The following is a 20,811-nucleotide window of genomic DNA, read 5'->3' as shown; positions in this document are numbered from 1 at the left end:
CCTGGTTCAAGACATTTCGAAGGCTCTCTCTGCCAAAGCTACGCAGGACTTCTAGCGCAGTCTGGCCAAGGAAGCCGCGCCCTACCTTCCAGACTAAGACAAAGCAAGCTAAGCCGACCTCTCAGGAACCCTTTCGAGGAGCTTTTACCTCTAGATCCTCTTCGTTCAGAGGTCGGAAACCAAATAGAAGAGGGAGGACTTTTACGAAGTCAATCAAACCTCCCAAGTAAGACTCAAGTCCTTCAGGGACGAAACTGTAGGCGCCAGGCTTTTACAGTTTGCAGAAGTCTGGGCCCCAGAAAGACGCAGATGCCTGGACCCTGTCAATTTTGAGGAAGGGCTATCTCATCCCGTTCTCTTCGAGGCCTCCCTTGACGAATACCCCGAGGGAGTTGACGGCCAGATACAGGGACCCCATCATGAATCAAGCCTCCGACTAGCGGTAGATCAGATGCTGGAAAAGGAGGCGATCGAAACTAGTGGCAGATCATCTTTCGGCAGGCTTTTACAACCGCCTGTTCCTAGTTCCAAAATCCTCAGGGGGATGGAGACCGGTGTTGGACGTAAGCGCCCTGAACTTCATTCGTCGAAAAGAAGAAGTTCACGATGGAGACCACTGCCTCGGTGTTAGCAGCACTCCGTCCAGGGGACTGGATGGTGTCCTTGGACTTACAGGACGCTTACTTCCACGTACCAATCCATCCTTCCTCGAGGAAGTTTCTAAGATTCATGATGGGGGGAAGAATCTTCCAATTCAGGGCCTGTGGTTTTGGCCTCTCCACGGCCCCCCAAGTCTTTACGGCCATCATGAGGAATGTGGCACAATGGCTTCACCTAGAAGGGGTGAGGATTTCGCTCTATCTCGACAATTGGCTTATAAGGGCCAATTCCAGAGATCGTTGTCTGAAGGACTTGAAGAAAACCCTGGATTTGACTTATTCCTTAGGACTTCTGGTCAATCTGCAGAAGTCAAGTCTGATTCCCGCTCAAGAGTGCGTTTATATCTGGGGATCCAGATGAACTCTCTGAGTTTTCGGGCTTTTCCGTCACAGGAGAGGATAGCCCGGGGACTCGAAAGTAACAACCTTCTTAGGGAAAGAAGTATGCACAGTGAGGGAGTGGATGAGTCTGCTGGGGACGCTCTCCTCACTGGAGCAATTTGTTTCCCTAGGAAGGTTGCACCTGAGACCGCTCCAATTCTTTCTTCATCGGAATTGAGTCGTCCTTCTCAGGATTTGAAGTTCTCCCTGTCAATTTATCATCAATCAAGAAGAGTTAGCATGGTGGGCGGATCCCAACAAGTTCTCGCAGGACTGCCTCTTCAATCCCAGAACCCCAGCCTGGTGTTGTTCTCCGATGCGTCGGAAACAGGTTGGGGGGCGACTCTGGGAACCAAGGAGGTGTCAGGAACCTGGGTGGGGGACCAGTCTTCCTGGCACATCAACAGGAAAGAACTAATAGCCGTGTGGCTTGCTCTGAAGGAGTTCGAGTCAGATGTGACAGGAGCAGTTGTGCAAATAAACTCGGACACACCACGGCTGGCTGGCATACATCAGGAAAACAGGGGGGGACGCATTCCTTCTTCTCTGTACGAAACAGCAAGAGATCTTCTTCTGTGGACAGAAGAAAAGGGGGATAAAACTTCTCACCAGATTCGTACAGGGAGAAAGGAAATGTAAGGGCAGATCTCCTCAGCAGGAAAGATCAGGTCCTTCCCACAGAGTGGACTCTGCACCAAGATGTTTTGCCAGAGCCTTTGGAAGTTGTGGGGCAGGCCTCTCTTAGACCTGTTTGCAACTTCAAAGAACAAAAGACTGGATCTGTATTGTCGCCCATCTCGGATCCAGGAGCAATAGGGATAGACGCTCCTCCTACTCGATTGGAAAGGACTCGATGTATACGCGTTTCCCCCCTTCAAGATTCTGGGGTCGACTTTAAAAAAGTTCGCAGAGTCAGATTCCGCGAGGATGACTTTGATAGCTCCCTTTTGGACAGCACAAGATTGGTTCACAGAGGTGCTGGAATGGCTAGTGGATTTTCCAAGATCGCTTCCTCTAAGGAGCTATCTACTCAGACAGCCCCACTTCGACAGGTACCACAAAAACCTCCCCGCTCTCAGTCTGACTGGCTTCAGACTGTCCAGAAACTGGTCAGAGCGAAAGGCTTTTCGTCAGCAGCTGCTAAGGCAATCGCTAGAGCGAGGAGGTCTTCCACCTTACGAGTGTACCAGTCGAAGTGGGATGTCTTCAGAAGATGGTGCAAGAGGAATAACGTTTCCTCTTCCAGTACCTCTGTGAATCAAATTGCAGACTTCTTTTTATTCTTAAGACAAGAATGTGGCTTAGTCGTTTCGACGATTAAAGGCTATCGTAGTATGTTGGCGAATGTCTTCAGGACAGGGGCCTCAACTTATCGGAAGATAAGGGACCTACAGGACCTTATTAGGTCTTTTGATACAACGAAAATGCAGTCTCCTAAGACACCTAGCTGGAATTTGGATGTAGTCCTTCAATTCCTTTGGGTCCCTCATAGGTTTGAACCCCCTAATTCAGCCTCATTCAGAGACCGTTACCAGGAAGACTCTGTTTTTGATGGCTCTAGCTTCCGCCAGAAAGAGTGAGTGAGCTTCAGGCGATTGATGGTAATGTGGGTTTTAAGGAGGACTCTCTCATTTGCTCTTTCCTTCCTGGTTTTCTTGCAAAGAATGAGAACCCATCAAGTCCATGGCCCAAGAACTTCGAGATTCGTGGGTTTATCTTCTTTGGTAGGAGAAGAACCCGAGAGAACTCTTTGCCCAGTGAGAATGGTGAAATACTACCTTAGAAGAAAAGAGCAACTGAAAGCCGAACTGAGAGGGTCCTGTGGTGGTGTTCAGTAAAAGAGCCTACTCGTCCATTGTCGAAGAACGCATTGTCCTTCTTCTTGAGAAGCCTCATCAAAGAAGCACACGGATCCTGCAGAGAAGAACATCTTAGGCTTCTTAAAGTGAAAGCACACGAAGTAAGAGCCATAGCAACTTCTCTTGCTTTCAACAAGAATATGTCCGTGCGAAATCTGATGGAGACAACATTCTGAGATGTCAGTCAGTGTTCGCGAACCACTACTTACGTCGATGTGAGAATCACTTACGAAAAATGCTTCGCCTTGGGCCCGTACGTATCTGCGGATTCAGTGCTGGGGCAGGGAGCTGGAACTCATCCTGTTTAGTAGTATAAATTTTTTCCCCTTGTATTTGTTGTTGTTGGTTGCCTTAAAGAGGATGCATGAAGGCATCTCTTTAGGTCGTAATACTAATCTTTAGTAGTTTGGTTAGGTCTGATGAGTGTGGCTCCTTGCAGTAGTAGTGGTTAGGACCTGTTAAGATAGGGACGAACTCCCTTTAACAGGATCCGACTGGATTCTACCAACCACAAAGGGATCATATTATCCCAGTGGTAGATCCGAGAGTCTTTCAGCATCAGGTCACGTCCTAGCTGTAGCTCTCCAGGCAACGCAGACTCAGAGACAGTATCAATGAAGTCTTCTGCCTGAACAGGTAAGAACCAAGGTTATTTATATCCTACAACATCAGTGTTTCTTATCTCTCCTTATTACTTATGCTGTCTCTTACCCTCCACCAAGGGGTGCAATCAGCTAAGTATATATCTGGCAGGGAAGTTCATGTACAAAAATGATATTGTTAACTACATAAAGTTTTGTACATACTTACCTGGCAGATATATACGTCTAATGGCCCACCCAGCCTCCCCTCAGGAGACAGGTGAAAGAAAAGAATCTGGCTGGAGAGATAGATTGGTTCATACGCCCGCCACCCAGCGGCGGGTAAGGTAGACCACCTGACCTACCTGTCACGTGTGCCGCGAGATTTGAAATTCTGTCGGAACGTCGGAGACTATAGCTAAGTATATATCTGCCAGGTAAGTATGTACAAAACTTTATTGTAGTTTAACAATATCATTTTTTCAAGATGTTTTCTGAAGCATGAAAATGCATTTTATATTGTTTTATTAGTATATCTTTGATTCCTGTCAGTGAATGAAGCCTGAAGGGAAGTTTACATAATCACAAAGAGCACCTCATGTGTCACTGAGTCCTCTTGATTTGCCTCACTCCTGGCAGTAGGATTTCTTAAAATAAAAATTAAGTTGTGGAAGACACAAGCGGCTAACACCAAGGACTCAATACGATCACTAAAAAGATTTATGGGGGTTCTGCAACACAGAATCTATGGGAGATAAATGGAAAACATTGATTTAGTTATTAGACTTTATATGGATATATATTGTGTATACCATATATACTCGTGTAACATGCGATCTCGCATATCATGCGATCCTAAATTTTCACCCCTAAAAAACTATTTTATCACGTATCTCACATATCATGTGAGTTAAATTTAGGAGACCAAATAACAATAGGCTAACCTCTTTTCCTCTTTATCTATTTCATTTTTTAGTGAGGCTGACCCATTTTCCTCTATTCCTTTATCTATCCCATCTTCTAGTTAAGTTTTAAAAAGTAAAAGAAATGCCAAAAGTATTGTTAGCAATGTTATTTACTTAATTATAAAAGGCATTACAGCCAGAAACAGCTGATTTACATGAACAAACCTAAACTTTTTTTTGAAAACAAAAACAAAAGCATTTTTGCTTGGATTTCAACCATCGTACGATGGTAAAAAAGAGAATAGGACTGATATATTCTTACATTACTATATCCTTACTCACTATGTAGAAAAGATCGGCAAGGACATATACTGCTAAATTTAACCTTCAAGTTTTAGCTGAAGCTGAGGAGGGAAGTGTTGGACCTGCCAAATTGATATTATCATGCATCAGCAATGTGGATGAATCTCACAAACTTCTGTATACAGTGGGGCCCTCGCCTTAGTCGCAGATCAGCAATCACGGATTCAGTTAATCACACGGGTTTTTCCTTGGATCACTTCTCAATCTATATCACTGGTATGAATCGCAGCATCGAGGGCTTGTCCGTTGTAGGCTAAGCCCCGTCCGGTTCCGATAAACAGCAAATGCATGAACAGATTCACATTATGATATTAACTGACAATAAAGGTAATAAAACCATTCTCACCTTATATATTATTGGCATATCTTCATAATTTATAGCCTATTCATGGAATAATTCCACATCATTGACATCAACTTATAGTTGAGCGGCCAGCAGAAATGTAAACATTGAGTTACACTTAACAGCACCTTTGTCATTCTTAACCTTTTAGAAATGTTAATAGTAGTAGTGTAATTACAGTAGTAATAACATTTAGGAAAACATTAATTTTCAATTCGAACTTCATTATTGTTTTGGTATAACGTAATCAACTTCTCTGAACACTGCAGTCATACAAACGATAATTGTCATAGATTATCGTATTGTTGTTTGCGATCGGTGACGAAGCGTAAACGTAATAAAACCATTTTTACCTTATATATTATTGTCATATATTCATAATAAAATGCCATATCTTATATATTATGGCATATCTTTCATATAAAAGCCTCTTCAAGGAATAATTCCTTGGGGAATGCATTTTTCAAAAGACAAAAATACACTTTACATGTTTACAGCATGCAATGATTACTTTATTTTGATGTGATTACATTAATATTACAGTATGGTACTCTAAGCAGTACAGTAACTATTTTTTTTATCATAAATGTAATATTCATTACGAAAAAAATACGTATGACCACCGTGACGTCACCAAAACCTAGTCTCATTGGGTACATACTATTTTTACACAATGTGATAGTGTTTACACCGTTCTACAAACTACCGATGTATTTTTACGTAAGTATCCTCTAAATTCTGTCATAAATCACTTTACTTACTTTTTTTGGAGCCCAAATACTACGTATATCCCGGAAAATTAACGAAATCGTGAATTTTATCATAGAGCAAGATTCACTAATTACTGTGTTTTCTTCTTCTTTTCATGACTAAATGCATTTTTAGGATACACTCATTAACAAATTTTCAAATACTATGGATGTAAATAGCAAAATCAAATCTCTCTCTCTCTCTCTCTCTCTCTCTCTCTCTCTCTCTCTCTCTCTCCTCTCTCTCTCGTCTCTCTCTCTCTCTCTCTCTCTCTCTCTCTCTTACAGAAAAAACTATATACTGATCTATTATTCTGTGATTTACAAAACTGCTTCAATACAACTTTTATAGTTGACTCAATGATTATCACATTATAACAGTATACAAAAGAATATCTTATCACCATCCATGTTTCATTTCTTATCACCATAAAAATATTTAAAACACAAATTTCATTATGTTATTCTCGAGCTAAGCTAGTAACAGTACGCTCGTCCTAAGCTGCTCTCTCAAGCTATTCAACAGTTACTCTCATCCCAAGCTGCTCTCTCTCTCTCTCTCTCTCTCTCTCTCTCTCTCTCTCTCTCTCAATGAAATATGAATTACTGTATCATAATATCATAAACTATTATGTACAAAGTTAAAAATAATAATAATTCCATTAATAAATTTGATTCTTTTAGCAACTAAATTGTTTTCAAAAATAATTCTTTCGGTAATAAACGTCCATCAGCTGATTCTAAACGTAAACAAAAGACAAAAATAGATTTTTATTGCTGTATTTTGCTGTTTATACATTAATATTATAGTTGGGTGCTGTAATCTTTACAGTAAATCATGTTTTTTTTATCATAAATATATTCATTCACAAAATAGATATACTATGTACTTTTAGTTTGGTGCAGCAGCCAAATCATGAAAAATAGAAAGGAATTGTTAGGTAATATACTTTTGTTTGCTGATCTGATGAAGGGGAAATTGAATATAGGAAATGATAACTTTGAAACTGTCTGGAATTTAGTTTAAGGTGATAGTTGAAGACATATTTGGTGCTCGAACTAAAGTAGGCAGTTATAAACACTGCAAATAGTGGTCTTTGGGTGGGTTATTATTTAAGTAGGCAGTTTAAAAGCAATTTTTAGGTGGGGGGTACAGGATAACAACGGGTACCCCTTTACACGGGGGGTGGTTCTGGGCCCCTATTCCCCTGCTATTATCGAGCCCTACTGTAGTACCATCAAACTTGACCAAACAGAATTTTAGAGAAAAGTGTTTTAATCAAAACTATTGGGCATGAAAGAACACATGTCACTGTTTTCACTCTAATAAAAAAATAAATAGTAAAGGTCGTAGTATTCTGACGAGATCAAATGAAAAGTATCGAATGGAATTTGTTGATTTTTGTTTACTGTGTAAACAAATGTTTTGGTTAGGAAATCAGCTGAGGGCGATGGCGAGGTAAGTTTGTTTTGCTGTAGTGAACTCAAATCAAAGCGGCTTTCTTGCTTCTAGTTAGCGCAAGGGAATCTTTATCAATATCAAACAAATTTTAAAGATAAAAAAGAACTTTTGTGTAAGTTAACTGTAAAGTCTCCCTCATTACCTTATTTATATGGCCTAGTCAAAACTCATAAGGAAAACAAACCTATGCACCCAATTATTAGTACTGTAGGATCAATTGCTTATAAACTATCTAAATATCTTACTAAATTGTTATCCCCGCTACTAGGAACTGTATCTAATTCACACATCCGGAATTCTCTTGATCTTTTGGAAAAATTAAATAACATTGTACTAAACCCTAGCAATATCGTTGTCAGTTTTGATGTATGTTCCTTGTTTACAAAGTCCCTGTTGACTCTGTGCTAGAATATTTAAGTAATGAACTTGTACTGCATGAATTGCCTATGTCGTTAGTCACATAGTTCATTGATTAAGTTATGTATTTGTGATTGCAGATTTATTTTTAATGGAGAATATTACCAACAAATATTTGGTATGGCCATGGGTAACCCTTTATCACCTCTCCTTTCAAACTTATATATGGAATTTTTTGAAAGACAACACCTCCCGAATATCACTTCGTCCCTTAAAATGGTACAGATATGTAGAGACATCTTAGTAGTCTACTGTTGGTATCAATGTAAATGATTTATTGTCTAAATTGAATAATTTAGTGCCAGCCATAAAATTCAGTGTTGAAATTGAAAATAACAATGTCATCCCTTTTCCTAAGATGTATTAATACATAGAGGATCTTTCCAATGTAAATTCAGTATTTATTTATGAAAACCCACAAATAATTTAACATATGTACATTTTTATTCTGGCCACCATCTTAATATTAAAATTTCAAGTTTTTCTTCTATGTTCCTACGTGCTTTGCGTATCACGAGTCCACAATATCTTGACCAAGAAATAGAATACATAAAAACGATAGGAAATTATCTCTGCTACCCACCTCATTTAATTTATTTATGTTATAAAAAACTCACAAGAAGTTTATAGTGTTTGCTATTAATGAAAAAGAAATGCCTACAAAAGTACTTAGCTTACCTTACTTTCGTGGATTTGAAACCATAAAGCAGTATTTATCGTTTAATGTTAATGTAGTGTTCTCTTATAACAATACCATTAAAGATATGCTAAATAAGAATAATCCTGTAACAAATAACAACATCATTTACAAAATTCCTTGTAAGGATTGCCCATCGTTTTACATAGGTCAGTCAAGTAAAAATTTATGTGTACGTATTAAGCAGCATATGCATTCAGTTAGAACAGCCCAGACTTCAAATGCACTGTTTATCCATCTGAGTGAAAAATCTCTGTATTAATTTGGGTGATACCTCTGTAATTGCTAGATCTAAGGATTATGCTTCAATAAATTTACTGGAATCAGCAATTATACAAATCACTAATAAAAACAACCTAAATCTTAGTCCGGGAATGTACCATTTGGACCCGTATATTTGTAAAATGTTTATGAAGGACCTTAAAATAAATGAACTGCTAATAAATTAGTCCCACATGTATATAGTTATTATCTCTCTCTCTCTCTCTCTCTCTCTCTCTCTCTCTCTCTCTCTCTCTCTCTCTCGCTCGCTCGATATATTTATATATTTTTTTTTTGTCTTCATTAATAATTTTTTGGGGAACATTTCTGTAAATTTCATGGTAATAAGTTGTATATGCCTCCTCTTTTTTTTTAATGTATTGTTTTCTGGATGAATCATCTGTTGACCGCGTGTGTATCCTCCAAGGTGTGGCTGCCTAAAAATTTGCTTATACTGCCCTCGGGCATTTCCTTGTTTCTGTAGAGTGAAATTGACCTTATTGCTAATCTTGTAGTGTCAGTTTGGATATTAAGCCTACTTGGACTATGTTTTTCCTCTGTAAGATCAGTTGTGCCTGAGTAAAGGGTCGAACTAGACCGAAAGTGCTTGGCTATCTCGCTTTTCATTTTTTTCCTTTGTGGCAAAAACCTTTATTTATATATATATATATATATATATATATATATATATATATATATATATATATATATATATATACAGGCGGTCCCCTGGGTTACGACGGGTCCCGGCTTACGACGTTTCCGAGGTTACGACGCTTTTTCTTAAATATTAATTGAAAAATCCGCCCTGGGTTACGACGCTTGTTCCGAGGTTACGACGCTGACGCTTCCGACGCTCCGAGTTTACAACGCTTTTAAAAAACACAAACTATGATAAGAATCCTTTATAGTTTAGCACAGTTTCTCTCTCTCTCTCTCTCTCTCTGTATTTTCTGATGAAAATAATCACTAATTAGTGTATTTTGATGTGTATTTTCATGACTAAATACATTTCATAAAATATAAAATTAATCAGACTGCGATCATGAAGCCAACAAATACATATGTATTTTTTAGAATTCTTCTTCTGTTTTAATATTACATTACAATGTTTCATTATAGCTGTCAGTAACTCGGTATCTCCATAAAAATAATAATTCTCTCTCTCTCTCTCTCTCTCTCTCTCTCTCTCTCTCTCTCTCTCTCTCTCTCTCTCTACTACAAAGATGTATGTTTTTTTGTATGATAAAGAAATGATTTACTATTTTCAAATATTAATATTAATTTATACAGCAATAATATCAATTCAATAAAGAAAATACCATAGTGAATTAGTAAGATTTTAGCTTATATTAAAAAATTATGGAAGAATGAAGGAAATCCCAGTCTTCTCTGTAACCTTTTCCTCAGATGCAGGTACTAAAACCTGTCAGATATTATCAAGTTCTGTTGACAGCCCGATGGGGAATAGTTGGGGGAAGAGCTGGCAAGTGTGGTTGGCAATGAACGTGGTCCTGAAACATTTTTCCCCCCCCTCTTTCTCTCTCTTGCCTCTCCTCTCTCTCTCCTCCTTTTACTGAGACTCCTTCGAGATTTTTTATGTACTTGTGTACTATTTGTTTTTAATACTTTCAAATAATAATTAATAAAGAATAATTTAATAATAATACTAGTAATAATAATAACTGTAACTTTACAAAATTCATATGGGTGATAGTCAGTTTTAAACAGAAAAGTTACAATACTACGTACTAAACTCTATCCATGTCACTTTTCAATTAAGGTTTAACTCTTCTCTCTCTCTCTCTCTCTTTGCTTTTGCCCACAAGATAATAAATGTGTCCAGTTGTGGTAACTCAATCCCCTCTCTTTCGCTGGCAAGCGTTTATAAGTATTTTTTTGCGATGAACGAAAGAGAGATAAACACACTCTCTCTCTCTCTCTCTGCTTTTACCGAGATGAAATCGAAATTTTTCATGGTACTAGTATGTAAAAAATGTTTTATTGATAATTTCAGTTTATTTTTAAATAACTAATAATAAGATAATAATAATAATAAAACTTTAATTGACAAAATTCATAATGGTCGTATTTTAAAGAGATTGAAAGATGAACCTTTTGTCCATTTCACTTGTAAGGATAATTCCTCTTTCCTTACCTGAAGATGAGAGAATTTTTGTTTATGGTAGATGCATGGGTTTGTTTTATTATTTTTATTTTCAAATAATGTAATAATAATTAATAATGATAATAATAATTAAATAATATAAGTAGTAAATAATAACCATAAACTAATTTCAAAGAAATTCATTCTCCCGTTTGTCTTTTTCTTGTATCAACTTTCCCCTCTAACTCGAACCTCGAGTAGACCCACTCGGAGCTTAATTGCCCATACAACTTGGGCAACGAATTTTTCAATGGTTTTATGTAATTCTCTCTCTCCGTTCTCTCTCCTCATCTCTCTCTCTCTCTTGACTGAGCTGAGATCATTTTTCATGGACATGTATGTAATAAGTTTATCATTAATATTTTCCAATAATAATACTTATTAACTGTAAGACCCTATTCATATCTGAGTATTTTATTTTAAACTACAATAATCATTCCAATTCTCTTGTAAATACTGTGAGGACAACTCTCTCCTCTCTCTCTCCTCCGTGTTCTCTCTCCCTCTCTCTCTCTTCTCCGCTCTCTCTCCTCTCCTCTCGTCTCCACAAGATACTTGTCATACATTTGGTGTTTCTATTTCTTCCTTTTATCTCTCTCGCTCTCAGCAAAAGAATTGATAGACAGACAAACATAATTGCACAGCCTCTCTTTCTTTCTCTTCTCTGGAGAAATATATGTGTTTATGGGAGGGGGAAAAAAGTTGCCTACAGACTCATTTCAATCTATTGAAACCGTAAGGAGTTATTTTTTTTTTTCTCTCTCTCTCTCTCTCTCTTGTATTTTAATGAAAATATACAGTAATTTGTGAATACACAGTGTTGCACATGAAAAAAGTAAATTAGTGATAATTTTAGAGATAAGCCAAAGAAAAATTGCAAATTAGTAGTGAAATTTTCCCTGTGGACATGTTTTTCAAGAACGTCGTTCCGGCTTACGACGATTTTCGGGTTACGACGCGTCTTAAGAACGGAACCCCCGTCTTAACCCGGGGACCGCCTGTATATATATATATATATATATATATATATATATATATATATATATATATATATATATATATATATATATAGATAGATAGATAGATAGATAGATAGATAGATAGATATTTGGTGGCATCCATGTTCACAACTTAGTACAATCCTGTTATGTAAGTTGGAATATCATGTAACTGTAAATCACAAATGAATCATCAAAAATCGTCATGCTTTCACGGAACTCGCTGTCCTGTAAAAACCGTTAAATGTGGGTGTGGCCTAAATCATCGGTGACTTGCGCCTATGATACGTAAATATCTAATCTCATCTCAACTTGCGCAATGATGTTGTAATGGTTCATTGCGGAAGTCGTTATGGAGTCGATATCAGATGACTTTTTCTTTTTTTGTTGAGCCCAAGCCCTGCGATATAGGAGATGAGCGCCAAACCCAGCCTTTACGAACGTCGCAGGTCGGTCTGAAATCGCCAATGTGTGACCCAGGCTTTAGTATGCTGTAAATCATTTTTATCATAAAAATCAACATTTAGTCACATACACAATATGAACAAATAAAGTAATTAGTGAATAAACAATAGTTGTAAAAAAAACAAATTAGTGATAATTTTAAAAGGATTAGTACTTCAATGTTATGAGATAAAACTGCTTATATATACATACAGTACTGGGGTACCTGGATTAGTTTGTCAAATGTTTCTGTAAGACAGATTTGTTCAATATGTATTAAATTATATTTTATAGATATTTCACTGTTTACATTAATATTAATATTGTAAAATTAGAACTTCATTGTTAAAGGCATTTTAGGGGAGCATATATACTTAAGAGTAACAGTTGTAAAAGGGTACTAATCTAAGATGTCATAGGATTTTGGGATTTTGTTTGAAATATTAAATTGTTTTATGATAATCTAAGGTATATTTTTGTTTGAAATATCAAATTAAGCAGTGAAATATTAAAATAGACAGTTATAAGCTTTTTAGTCTTGGGGTACTGGGTTTTTGGCCATTGTAAGCATTTTTAGGGGGAATTTTGTATTTCCACAGTTTTTGCATTTCTGTGTCGAGGTCTGGAACCTAATACCACATAAAAGTGGGGGAGCACTGTACTCTTGTCAAATGCCTGGTAAAGATTCACAAATGTGTTTGTGTGTTACTTTTCCTGTAGTTGCCATGTTGTAAGACTTTTCTTTTGATGATCTCTTTGGTATAATCCAATTTGACACTTAGTGATTTTACCATTGCTCATGAAGCCTTTCCTTCAGCACTTTCACCAATATTTCGTGGCTTACTTAAGAAGTCCTATTCCTCTGTAATTTTTACATTGCAATACACCCCTTTTTCCATTATATTCCATTACTGTAAATATTTTTTGCCACTTCTAGTCTGGTTTCATTATCATTGCTTAGTGCTCACGTGTAGGACAAAAACAGGTTCTGGTTCCCACACCCTCAAGATTAGCCATAAGGATACTTGAACCACATTAGGTTAATTAGTATGGGAATTACTTTATGTTGTAAACTTACTTTTTTTATTTACAAGTTAACTTTTTTTTGTTTTTTCATTAACACTTCCTAAAATTGACATGCTTGCCTATTTTGTACTGTGTTGACAAGCCAAGTTAATTGCATTGCACTTTTGGGGTTGATGTTATTATTAGACAGAAGTCCCTTTTTATAGTAAAAATAAACAAATTTTGCAACTTTTCTGGCATTTATATTTCTATTATTGTCTTCTGAAGTAGGACCCATCAGTGATGAATAAAAGAATAGAAAAAGATGAAATATATACTTTTTAATAAATTGAATGTAATTTTGATGGTATGTTTGATCAAATTTGCTCATATAGGGTTTATGGAAATGGTATTTAGGTTTGACATTTTTTACAGGAGGACATAGAAGGGAAACTTGAAATACAGCTTCGTACTCCTGAAGGTATTCATTTGCGCACTTCAGATGGAGGTACAATATCTGTTCATCAGATACCAGACAATATACCTGTAGCAGGAATAAAACGGCGGCAAGATGATTCAGTTGTACAAGCAAGTTCTGCTCTCCTCACTTTACAGAAAGGGGGTTCTAAGAAGGTAAGTGCACCAAGTTCATACATCAAAAGTGGTGTGTTTTATATATATGTAACTTAACAAACAATTACATTGCTTACAGATTCACTCACACTAGCAGCCTAAAATTTGACAATTGCGGTAATGCTAGTTACGTTGTCGGTGTGGTTGTCACCTTGCCTACTAACGGGGTAAGACAGGAACACCTTCAGCAAGTATGTAGTCAATTGCTTCCTGCCAGCTCTTGATTACAGACTGAGTATGTTCTGCTTGGATTTGATTGTCATTGTATTTTGCCATTGGATTGTATGGTGAAGTACTGGTAGCCTAAGGCTTTGTTGATAATTGACCTAATTTTTACTATTTCATTATGTCTGACACTAGTTTTGCTAGCAATAGGTGTTGTAGCAAAGGCTGTAATACATGTTTACCCAAGGAGAAGTATGACCTGCACACTTCATGCATTGATTGCAGGGGACAGATGTGTTCTTGCAACAAGACTTGCAATGAATGTGAAGGGTGGAATGCAAAGAAGTGGAAATTGTTAAACTCCCTTTTTATCTAAATTGGATAGAGATGGAGACGTAAGGCACCCGCTAGGGTTGAGTCTAAGAATGTAGTTTCTAAGACATTATAGATAGTTTTAATAAGTCGTAGATAGTTTAGAGCCTAAATATCTTTATGCTGCTCCCACTTTGTCACCTATTCCAATTTCTCTGTAATTTACCTGTTCCCATACCCAGCTCCCCACATCTGACCCTGATCCCCTTGCCAGCCTCGAATTGAAGATTAATAGTCTTCGATAGTAAAATGGTGTTATTTGTAGAGAGTGTCCAAGGTAGAAACTCAGTGCATGTCCTCATGGATAAAGAAGAAAATAGGCGTAGTGTTAGTGAAGTGTCAGTGGAGGTGGCAGCTGTTCGTCCCGCTGACACTCCTAGGCAAAAGTCAGTGGCGCACTCCTGTGCATTTGAGAGCAGTCATACTGGAGGCCACAGGGAGATCGGTGGGGGCTGCCCATGCATGGACAGTCATCACCCCAATCAGACCTGTTGTATCCCAGGTTATAACGAATTATAGCCAATGGAAACGGCAATCCAAAAGGAAGTGCACAGGCTGTCCTCGAGTTTGGAGGGGTACAGTCCTGAGAATAGGTGTCAGTGGCACTTTAGTGATGAATTGCAGCTATTGAAAAGGCCTCCATCAGACTCTGTGCACTCTCCCACAGTTCCGTGCAAAACAGTGAGAGCCAGATCCACCGTCTTGCAGTCTTTGGGACTCCCCTGAATATTTCTCCCTGGATCAGCCTGCAATAGTGCCCAAATGCTCCTCTGTCAAAGTATTCATCTTTGTCTTCTAGAGAGTACCCAATGGTACCAGAACGCCTACTGGCCCCCAAGCCCCCAGTGGTGCCAGAGTGCCCAAGAGCAGTAGAGCTGCCTCTGACCCCATGCCGAGTTCCCAGTGGTGGCCTGATACAAGAATTTTTCTTCGTTCACCACTTTTAAGAAAAGAAGTTTATGAGCGAGAATTAGCCAGCACACCTGGCTTCGGAGACCAGACGAGTGGCATCAGATGTTCCTGTATCCACCTCCAACCCGTCCCTAGACACGAGACGACGCTATTCAGGGCAATTGTCGGACATTCTCAGCCTTCTCAATAAAGGCCCCTCCTCCTTCTCAGGACAATAAGGATCCACTGCTGTCTCCTGTTACCTTGGAAGCAGATGATGAAGAGGAAGTCAAGGATCAAAGCTCTCGTCCTACAGCTTATTCAGCTTTGATGAAGTACTTATTACATAATTTTCCTGGATTTGTTATACCTACGGCTCCCGCTGCTCCAGCTCCGACGTTCTTTTTGTCAAAATAGCCTACACAAGATAGGCTTCCCAAAGTGGTTCTGCCTTCCTCGGCCAGGAAGGTGCTTAGTGAGCTAGACAGTTGCCCTGCTGAGAAAGGGGAGCAGGGGAAAGCCTCATTTAGTTATCCCCCTTCTTGCCTTGTTCAATGGAGTTATTCGACATATGAAACCAGGGAAGCTCCCTCTCTGGGAGTTGTTGCCTCCTCTCAGGGAGACTTCTCCAGATTCATCAATTCCTTGAGATCAGCTTGTAATGTATTCAAAGTTGTTCTCCCCTACAGAAATAGACCATCTACTCAAGAACCTCTAGGATTTTCAAGGTACAGGCAGCCCCTGGTTATTGACGGGTTCCGTTCCTGGGGCTTGACGGTAACCGAAATTCAAGTCTACAGGTGCCACAAACCACCTTATGGTGCCCTAGACTGGTTAACAACGTCTTAGAGTCAGACAGTGTCACAGCCACATATTTTCTTAATATGTAATAACTCTGTAATGAAAATGTGGAATTCATTTGCCTAATCATTTACGATGGTCTGCATGGTAGTTCTACAAAATTTTAATGTCAGATTCAGTGAACTTACTAGTGAATCTTGGCTTAGAATGAAAGAGAGAGATACCTTACAGACCTTACATCTTGTTTGGGTTGCCCCAGGTCCCTCAGTGTGAGGCACCTCTAATGTCTACCAGAGAGTTGCTAGTGCATCTTCCAGTATATATTTTGCATCTTCCAATCTTGGATGGTCTGGAATGCAGCTTAGATATTTGTCAAACTTATTCTTAAACACATCTACGCTCACTCCTGATATATTCCTCAGATGAGTTGGCAACGCATTGAATAGACGCTGCATTGTCGATGCTGGTGCGTAGTGGATTAATGTCCTGTGTGCTGTCCTTATTTTTCCTGGTACAGTTTTGGGCACTTTAATTAATCTACCTCATGCTTGCTCGTTTCTTGATATTTTTAGCTCCATGATGTTTTTGGCAATTCCTTCTATCTGTTTCCATGCCTGAATTATCATGTAGCATTCTCTTCTCCTTTCTAGATTATATACAGGCAGCCCTCGGTTAGCAGCAGGAGTTCCGTTCCTGGTCGCCGACGCTAAGTGATTTTCGACGCTAAGCGATTTTAAAGCCTACGGCCACCGCACACTTCTTTCGAAACTCTAGACCAGTCAAAGGCGCCGTAATGCCACAATGGCGCAATAAGTAAAATTATATTTATGCAGTATAGTACTATAGAATTTACTGTACAGTACATTATAGCATTGTAAATACTGTAAAATGAAAAAAGCCTAGCTTTAATCCTTTGGGTGTCTAGAGTATGTAAAGATATATATAATAAAGTTTATACAGTGTACAGGTAGCTGTAGTGATAGAGTTACGATGATTAGTCTTACGATAGTCCGATTTTATGAGAGATCAAATTACAATGGCCTAACTTTGTCCATCTTCTAGTTACATAAGTTCAATAACAGCAAAAGAGAATGATGAAAGTATGGTTTTAATGTTATACTCGTTGTGAACGTGTACAGCCATGAACAACCGAACGAGAAACTATTTTTTTTTTCTAAGTACAACCGAACTGGATAACATCTGTTTGGCTTGTAATTCAATCATTGTACTACAGTACACTATTACCGTAGTTGTTATAAATGGCGTTATGTATAGAATAGAACTGAGATATCTTAATGTAATAACTTTATTCGCTATAGATCAAAGATCAATAAAGATCAAAGATCAATCGGGAAATATACTGTTAAATTTAAACCTAGTTATAACTGAAGCTGAGAAAACTGTTCAAGCTGCTAATGACTCTTATCGTACATCGGCAACAAGGATAAAACTGCAGTAAACGTATGCCATCAAACACAACCGTAGATAAAATTGGGATAATATCATTTTAATCAAAACTACTGTGCTTGAAAGAACACATTTTACTGTTGGTTTCACAACGTAAAGTTCGTATTACGATGGTATAAAGGATTATTGTGAATGGAATCACGCAATTTTTTACGCAATAAACATACCGCCAACGTAATCTGTTAACGAAAAAAAAGTTAGTTCACATTCACAACGAGACATATTCAATAAATATTTCCACCTAAAAATGCATTGTATAAGGAAAAATAACCTTGTCTCATATAAGTCAAGTACGTATCTAGATATTCGTTTATGCTAACTGGAAGCAAGAGAATTCGCTCAGAATTGCGTTATGGTGAAACAAACTCAGTCTCGTATTCATCAGCTGATTTCAAACCACAACATTGGCCGCTCCGTGGAATACTGGCTTAAATTTGCCGTAGTATTTTATAATACAATAATATGAGAATACATACAATATTCTTGGATACAGTGAAATAATGTATAACTTTTTAAAGGATTTATGGAAAAGATGCATAATTAATAAAATAACACCATGCATTTTTCGGAACTGGCGGACAAGAACGAACATAAAAAAACATCCCCTGACAACGTGGAGCGTAGTTACAAAGGCTGCCTTAATTTGTATCTTATGTACAAAAATTAAAATACCTTTACGTAATATATTTTCATACACATTTTAAACATAAATGCATAAACATTTAAAAAATCGACACATCGATCGCTGAATTTGCACTCTTTTTAACTCTATATTTTCGGAGAGGTGGCAGGACGGCGCATACAAGAACGAACATGAAAAAAACATCGTAGTCGATAACTTGAAGGGCAGTTTCAAAAGCTGCCTTTTTATCATATTTCTGCACAGAAATAAAAATACCCTATTCGTAATACATTTTCTTACACATTTTAAACATAAAAGCATAAACATTTATAAAATCGACACATTGATCGCTAATTTGCACTTTTTTTTAAATCGATATTTTCGGAAGAGTGGCAGGCGGCTGCTCACAAGAAAGAACATGAAAAAACATCGTATTAGATAACATGAAGGACAGTTTCAAAAGCTGCCTTTGTATCATATTTTGGTGCAGAAATAAAAATACCTTTCACGTAATACATTTTCATACACATTTTAAACAAAAGCATGAACATTTATAAATCGACACATCCATAGCTAAATTTGCACTTATGTAACTTGATATAGAACAGCGTTAGAGGCATATATTTTACCCTAATACCTACGTAATAAATCTCCATAAAATTTGTTAATATAATTTGCATAACCTTTATGGTCTGAACGGCATTTCTACAAATGCACGAACTCATTAGACAACGGTGCTAGCGGCGCCGTTAACTGAAAATTGTGCCGTAAAAATACCTTTAAAATGCCTTATTTTTTTTATGAATATTTTTGACGACAGCCGTAAAACCGATTCGCTGTTGAGCGATTGCGCTGTTAACCGCGGGCCACCTGTAATTTTAAAAATTGTAGTCTTTCCCAGTATTCAAGATCCTTAACTTCTATTCTAGCTGTAAAGGACCTTTGTACACTCTCTATTTGTGCAATATCCTTTTGATAGTGTGATACCATATCATATTGCAATATTCAAGTGGACTACGAACATACGTTTTATAAAGCATAATCATGTGTTCAGCTTTTCTTGTTTTGAAGTGCCGTAACAACATTCCCACTTTTGCTTTACATTTTGCCAATAGAATTGCTATTTGATCATTGCATAACATATTCCTATTCAACATCACACCAAGGTCTTTAAGGGGGCCGGCTGGCTAATGCCCTTTTTTAAGGACAGGACTTTGATATTCATACCACTTAATAAGGTGACTTGGGACATCTCCAAACCGCATATGATTTTCGCCTCTGACCTTCGGTTTTGTGACGCCAGGGCGATTTATCCCGAAAATAACCATTTTTCAGATTCTATCTCCTCCTTGATATTCCCCCTATATTTTAATATTAAGACCTGGGATTACTACCATATATAGACCTGATGTAGACCTCCAATCGAATGGAGAGTTTTTTTTTCTAAAAGTCATTTTTTTGCTAGATTTGAATTTTTCAATATGGTAAAAAAATAAATCCTATAAATACATAAATGAGGAGAAAAAAAATTTATAAAAAAAATACGAAACAAAAATTGGAAAAAAGGCTCTATTTGATTGTTCTATAATGTCTTTCTGAGTTATATACCAAATTCCAATGTTATAGCTTTAAAACTAAGTGAGAAGATAGATTTTGAAGGTCAATAAGTATAGTTTTGAGATACGGGCGTTCAAAGTTTTCCTTCGTATTTCTATAAAGACAATATTAATAAATAATGATTATTATGAATGTATATTTGTTTTTTGTGTATTAATAAACCAAAACTATTTTATTTATCATAATTTAATCATAAATGATGATCCCTTTGCTCATATATCACAGCCTGGGGCACTGCTTGAGGCAAGATGGGCACTCCTTCCTACGCAATTCTCCTCCCCCTTCTCCCCTTCAACTAACTCTGGCTTATTACAGCGAATTTTCTCTGCTGTGTGTTAGCGAGATGTTTTCCATGTATTTTCTTCTTTGGCATGATGAAATTCTTGCCCGAAACAAAGATAAACAAATGTAATTGCAAGAGAATATCAAGAGGTGAAACTCGAAGGCGTACACTTTTTTTACAAAGACAATTTAATAAATCATGATTATTATGAATTTCACATTCCATTTGGGTATTAAAAAACCAAAACAAAACTTTGTTATTTATCAATAAAATGAAGATCTCTTGCTCAAAATCGTAGCCTTGGGCACAGTGTGACGTGTGGCTGTCAAACAAGACGGGGGCGTTACTAAGCAACCCTCCCCTCTCTCTCACTAACTACGCATATATTATGAATATTCTGTAATAATACTTGAGCGATTTTTCTTCGTCTGTATGTTAGCGAGATGTTTCCCTTGTCTTTTCCTCATTGGCATGATGAAATTCTTGCCGAAACATACATAAACATACGTGAAAGCAGGCGATGCAGAGGTGAAATGGAACGTGTAGACTACTTGACGTCTAAATCAGGACTGGACTTGGTAGCTTGAGCCTGAAGTCTCCTTCGACTCGGGGTAATGTCTACAGATGCCATTCTCCCAATTTCTTTGACAATTTATTTATTCAAATTTA

The 20,811-nt window shown here is 37.5% G+C and overlaps 1 protein-coding gene across 1 annotated transcript in view; it reads left to right on the top strand.

Moving 5' to 3' along the window:
- The window catches only part of LOC135205522 (uncharacterized protein C2orf42-like), a 125,997-nt gene that overhangs the window by 75,181 nt on the left and 30,005 nt on the right, over positions 1 to 20,811 (top strand). Inside the window, 1 exon segment of the mRNA XM_064236269.1 lies at positions 13,727 to 13,924. Coding sequence (XP_064092339.1) covers positions 13,727 to 13,924 — 198 coding nt within the window.

This window comes from Macrobrachium nipponense, chromosome 24 (genome assembly GCF_015104395.2).
Source record: "Macrobrachium nipponense isolate FS-2020 chromosome 24, ASM1510439v2, whole genome shotgun sequence".
Taxonomy (NCBI): domain Eukaryota; kingdom Metazoa; phylum Arthropoda; class Malacostraca; order Decapoda; family Palaemonidae; genus Macrobrachium; species Macrobrachium nipponense.
Note: the sequence above shows the minus strand (reverse complement) of the source record. Positions and strands in the feature narration are given on the sequence as shown.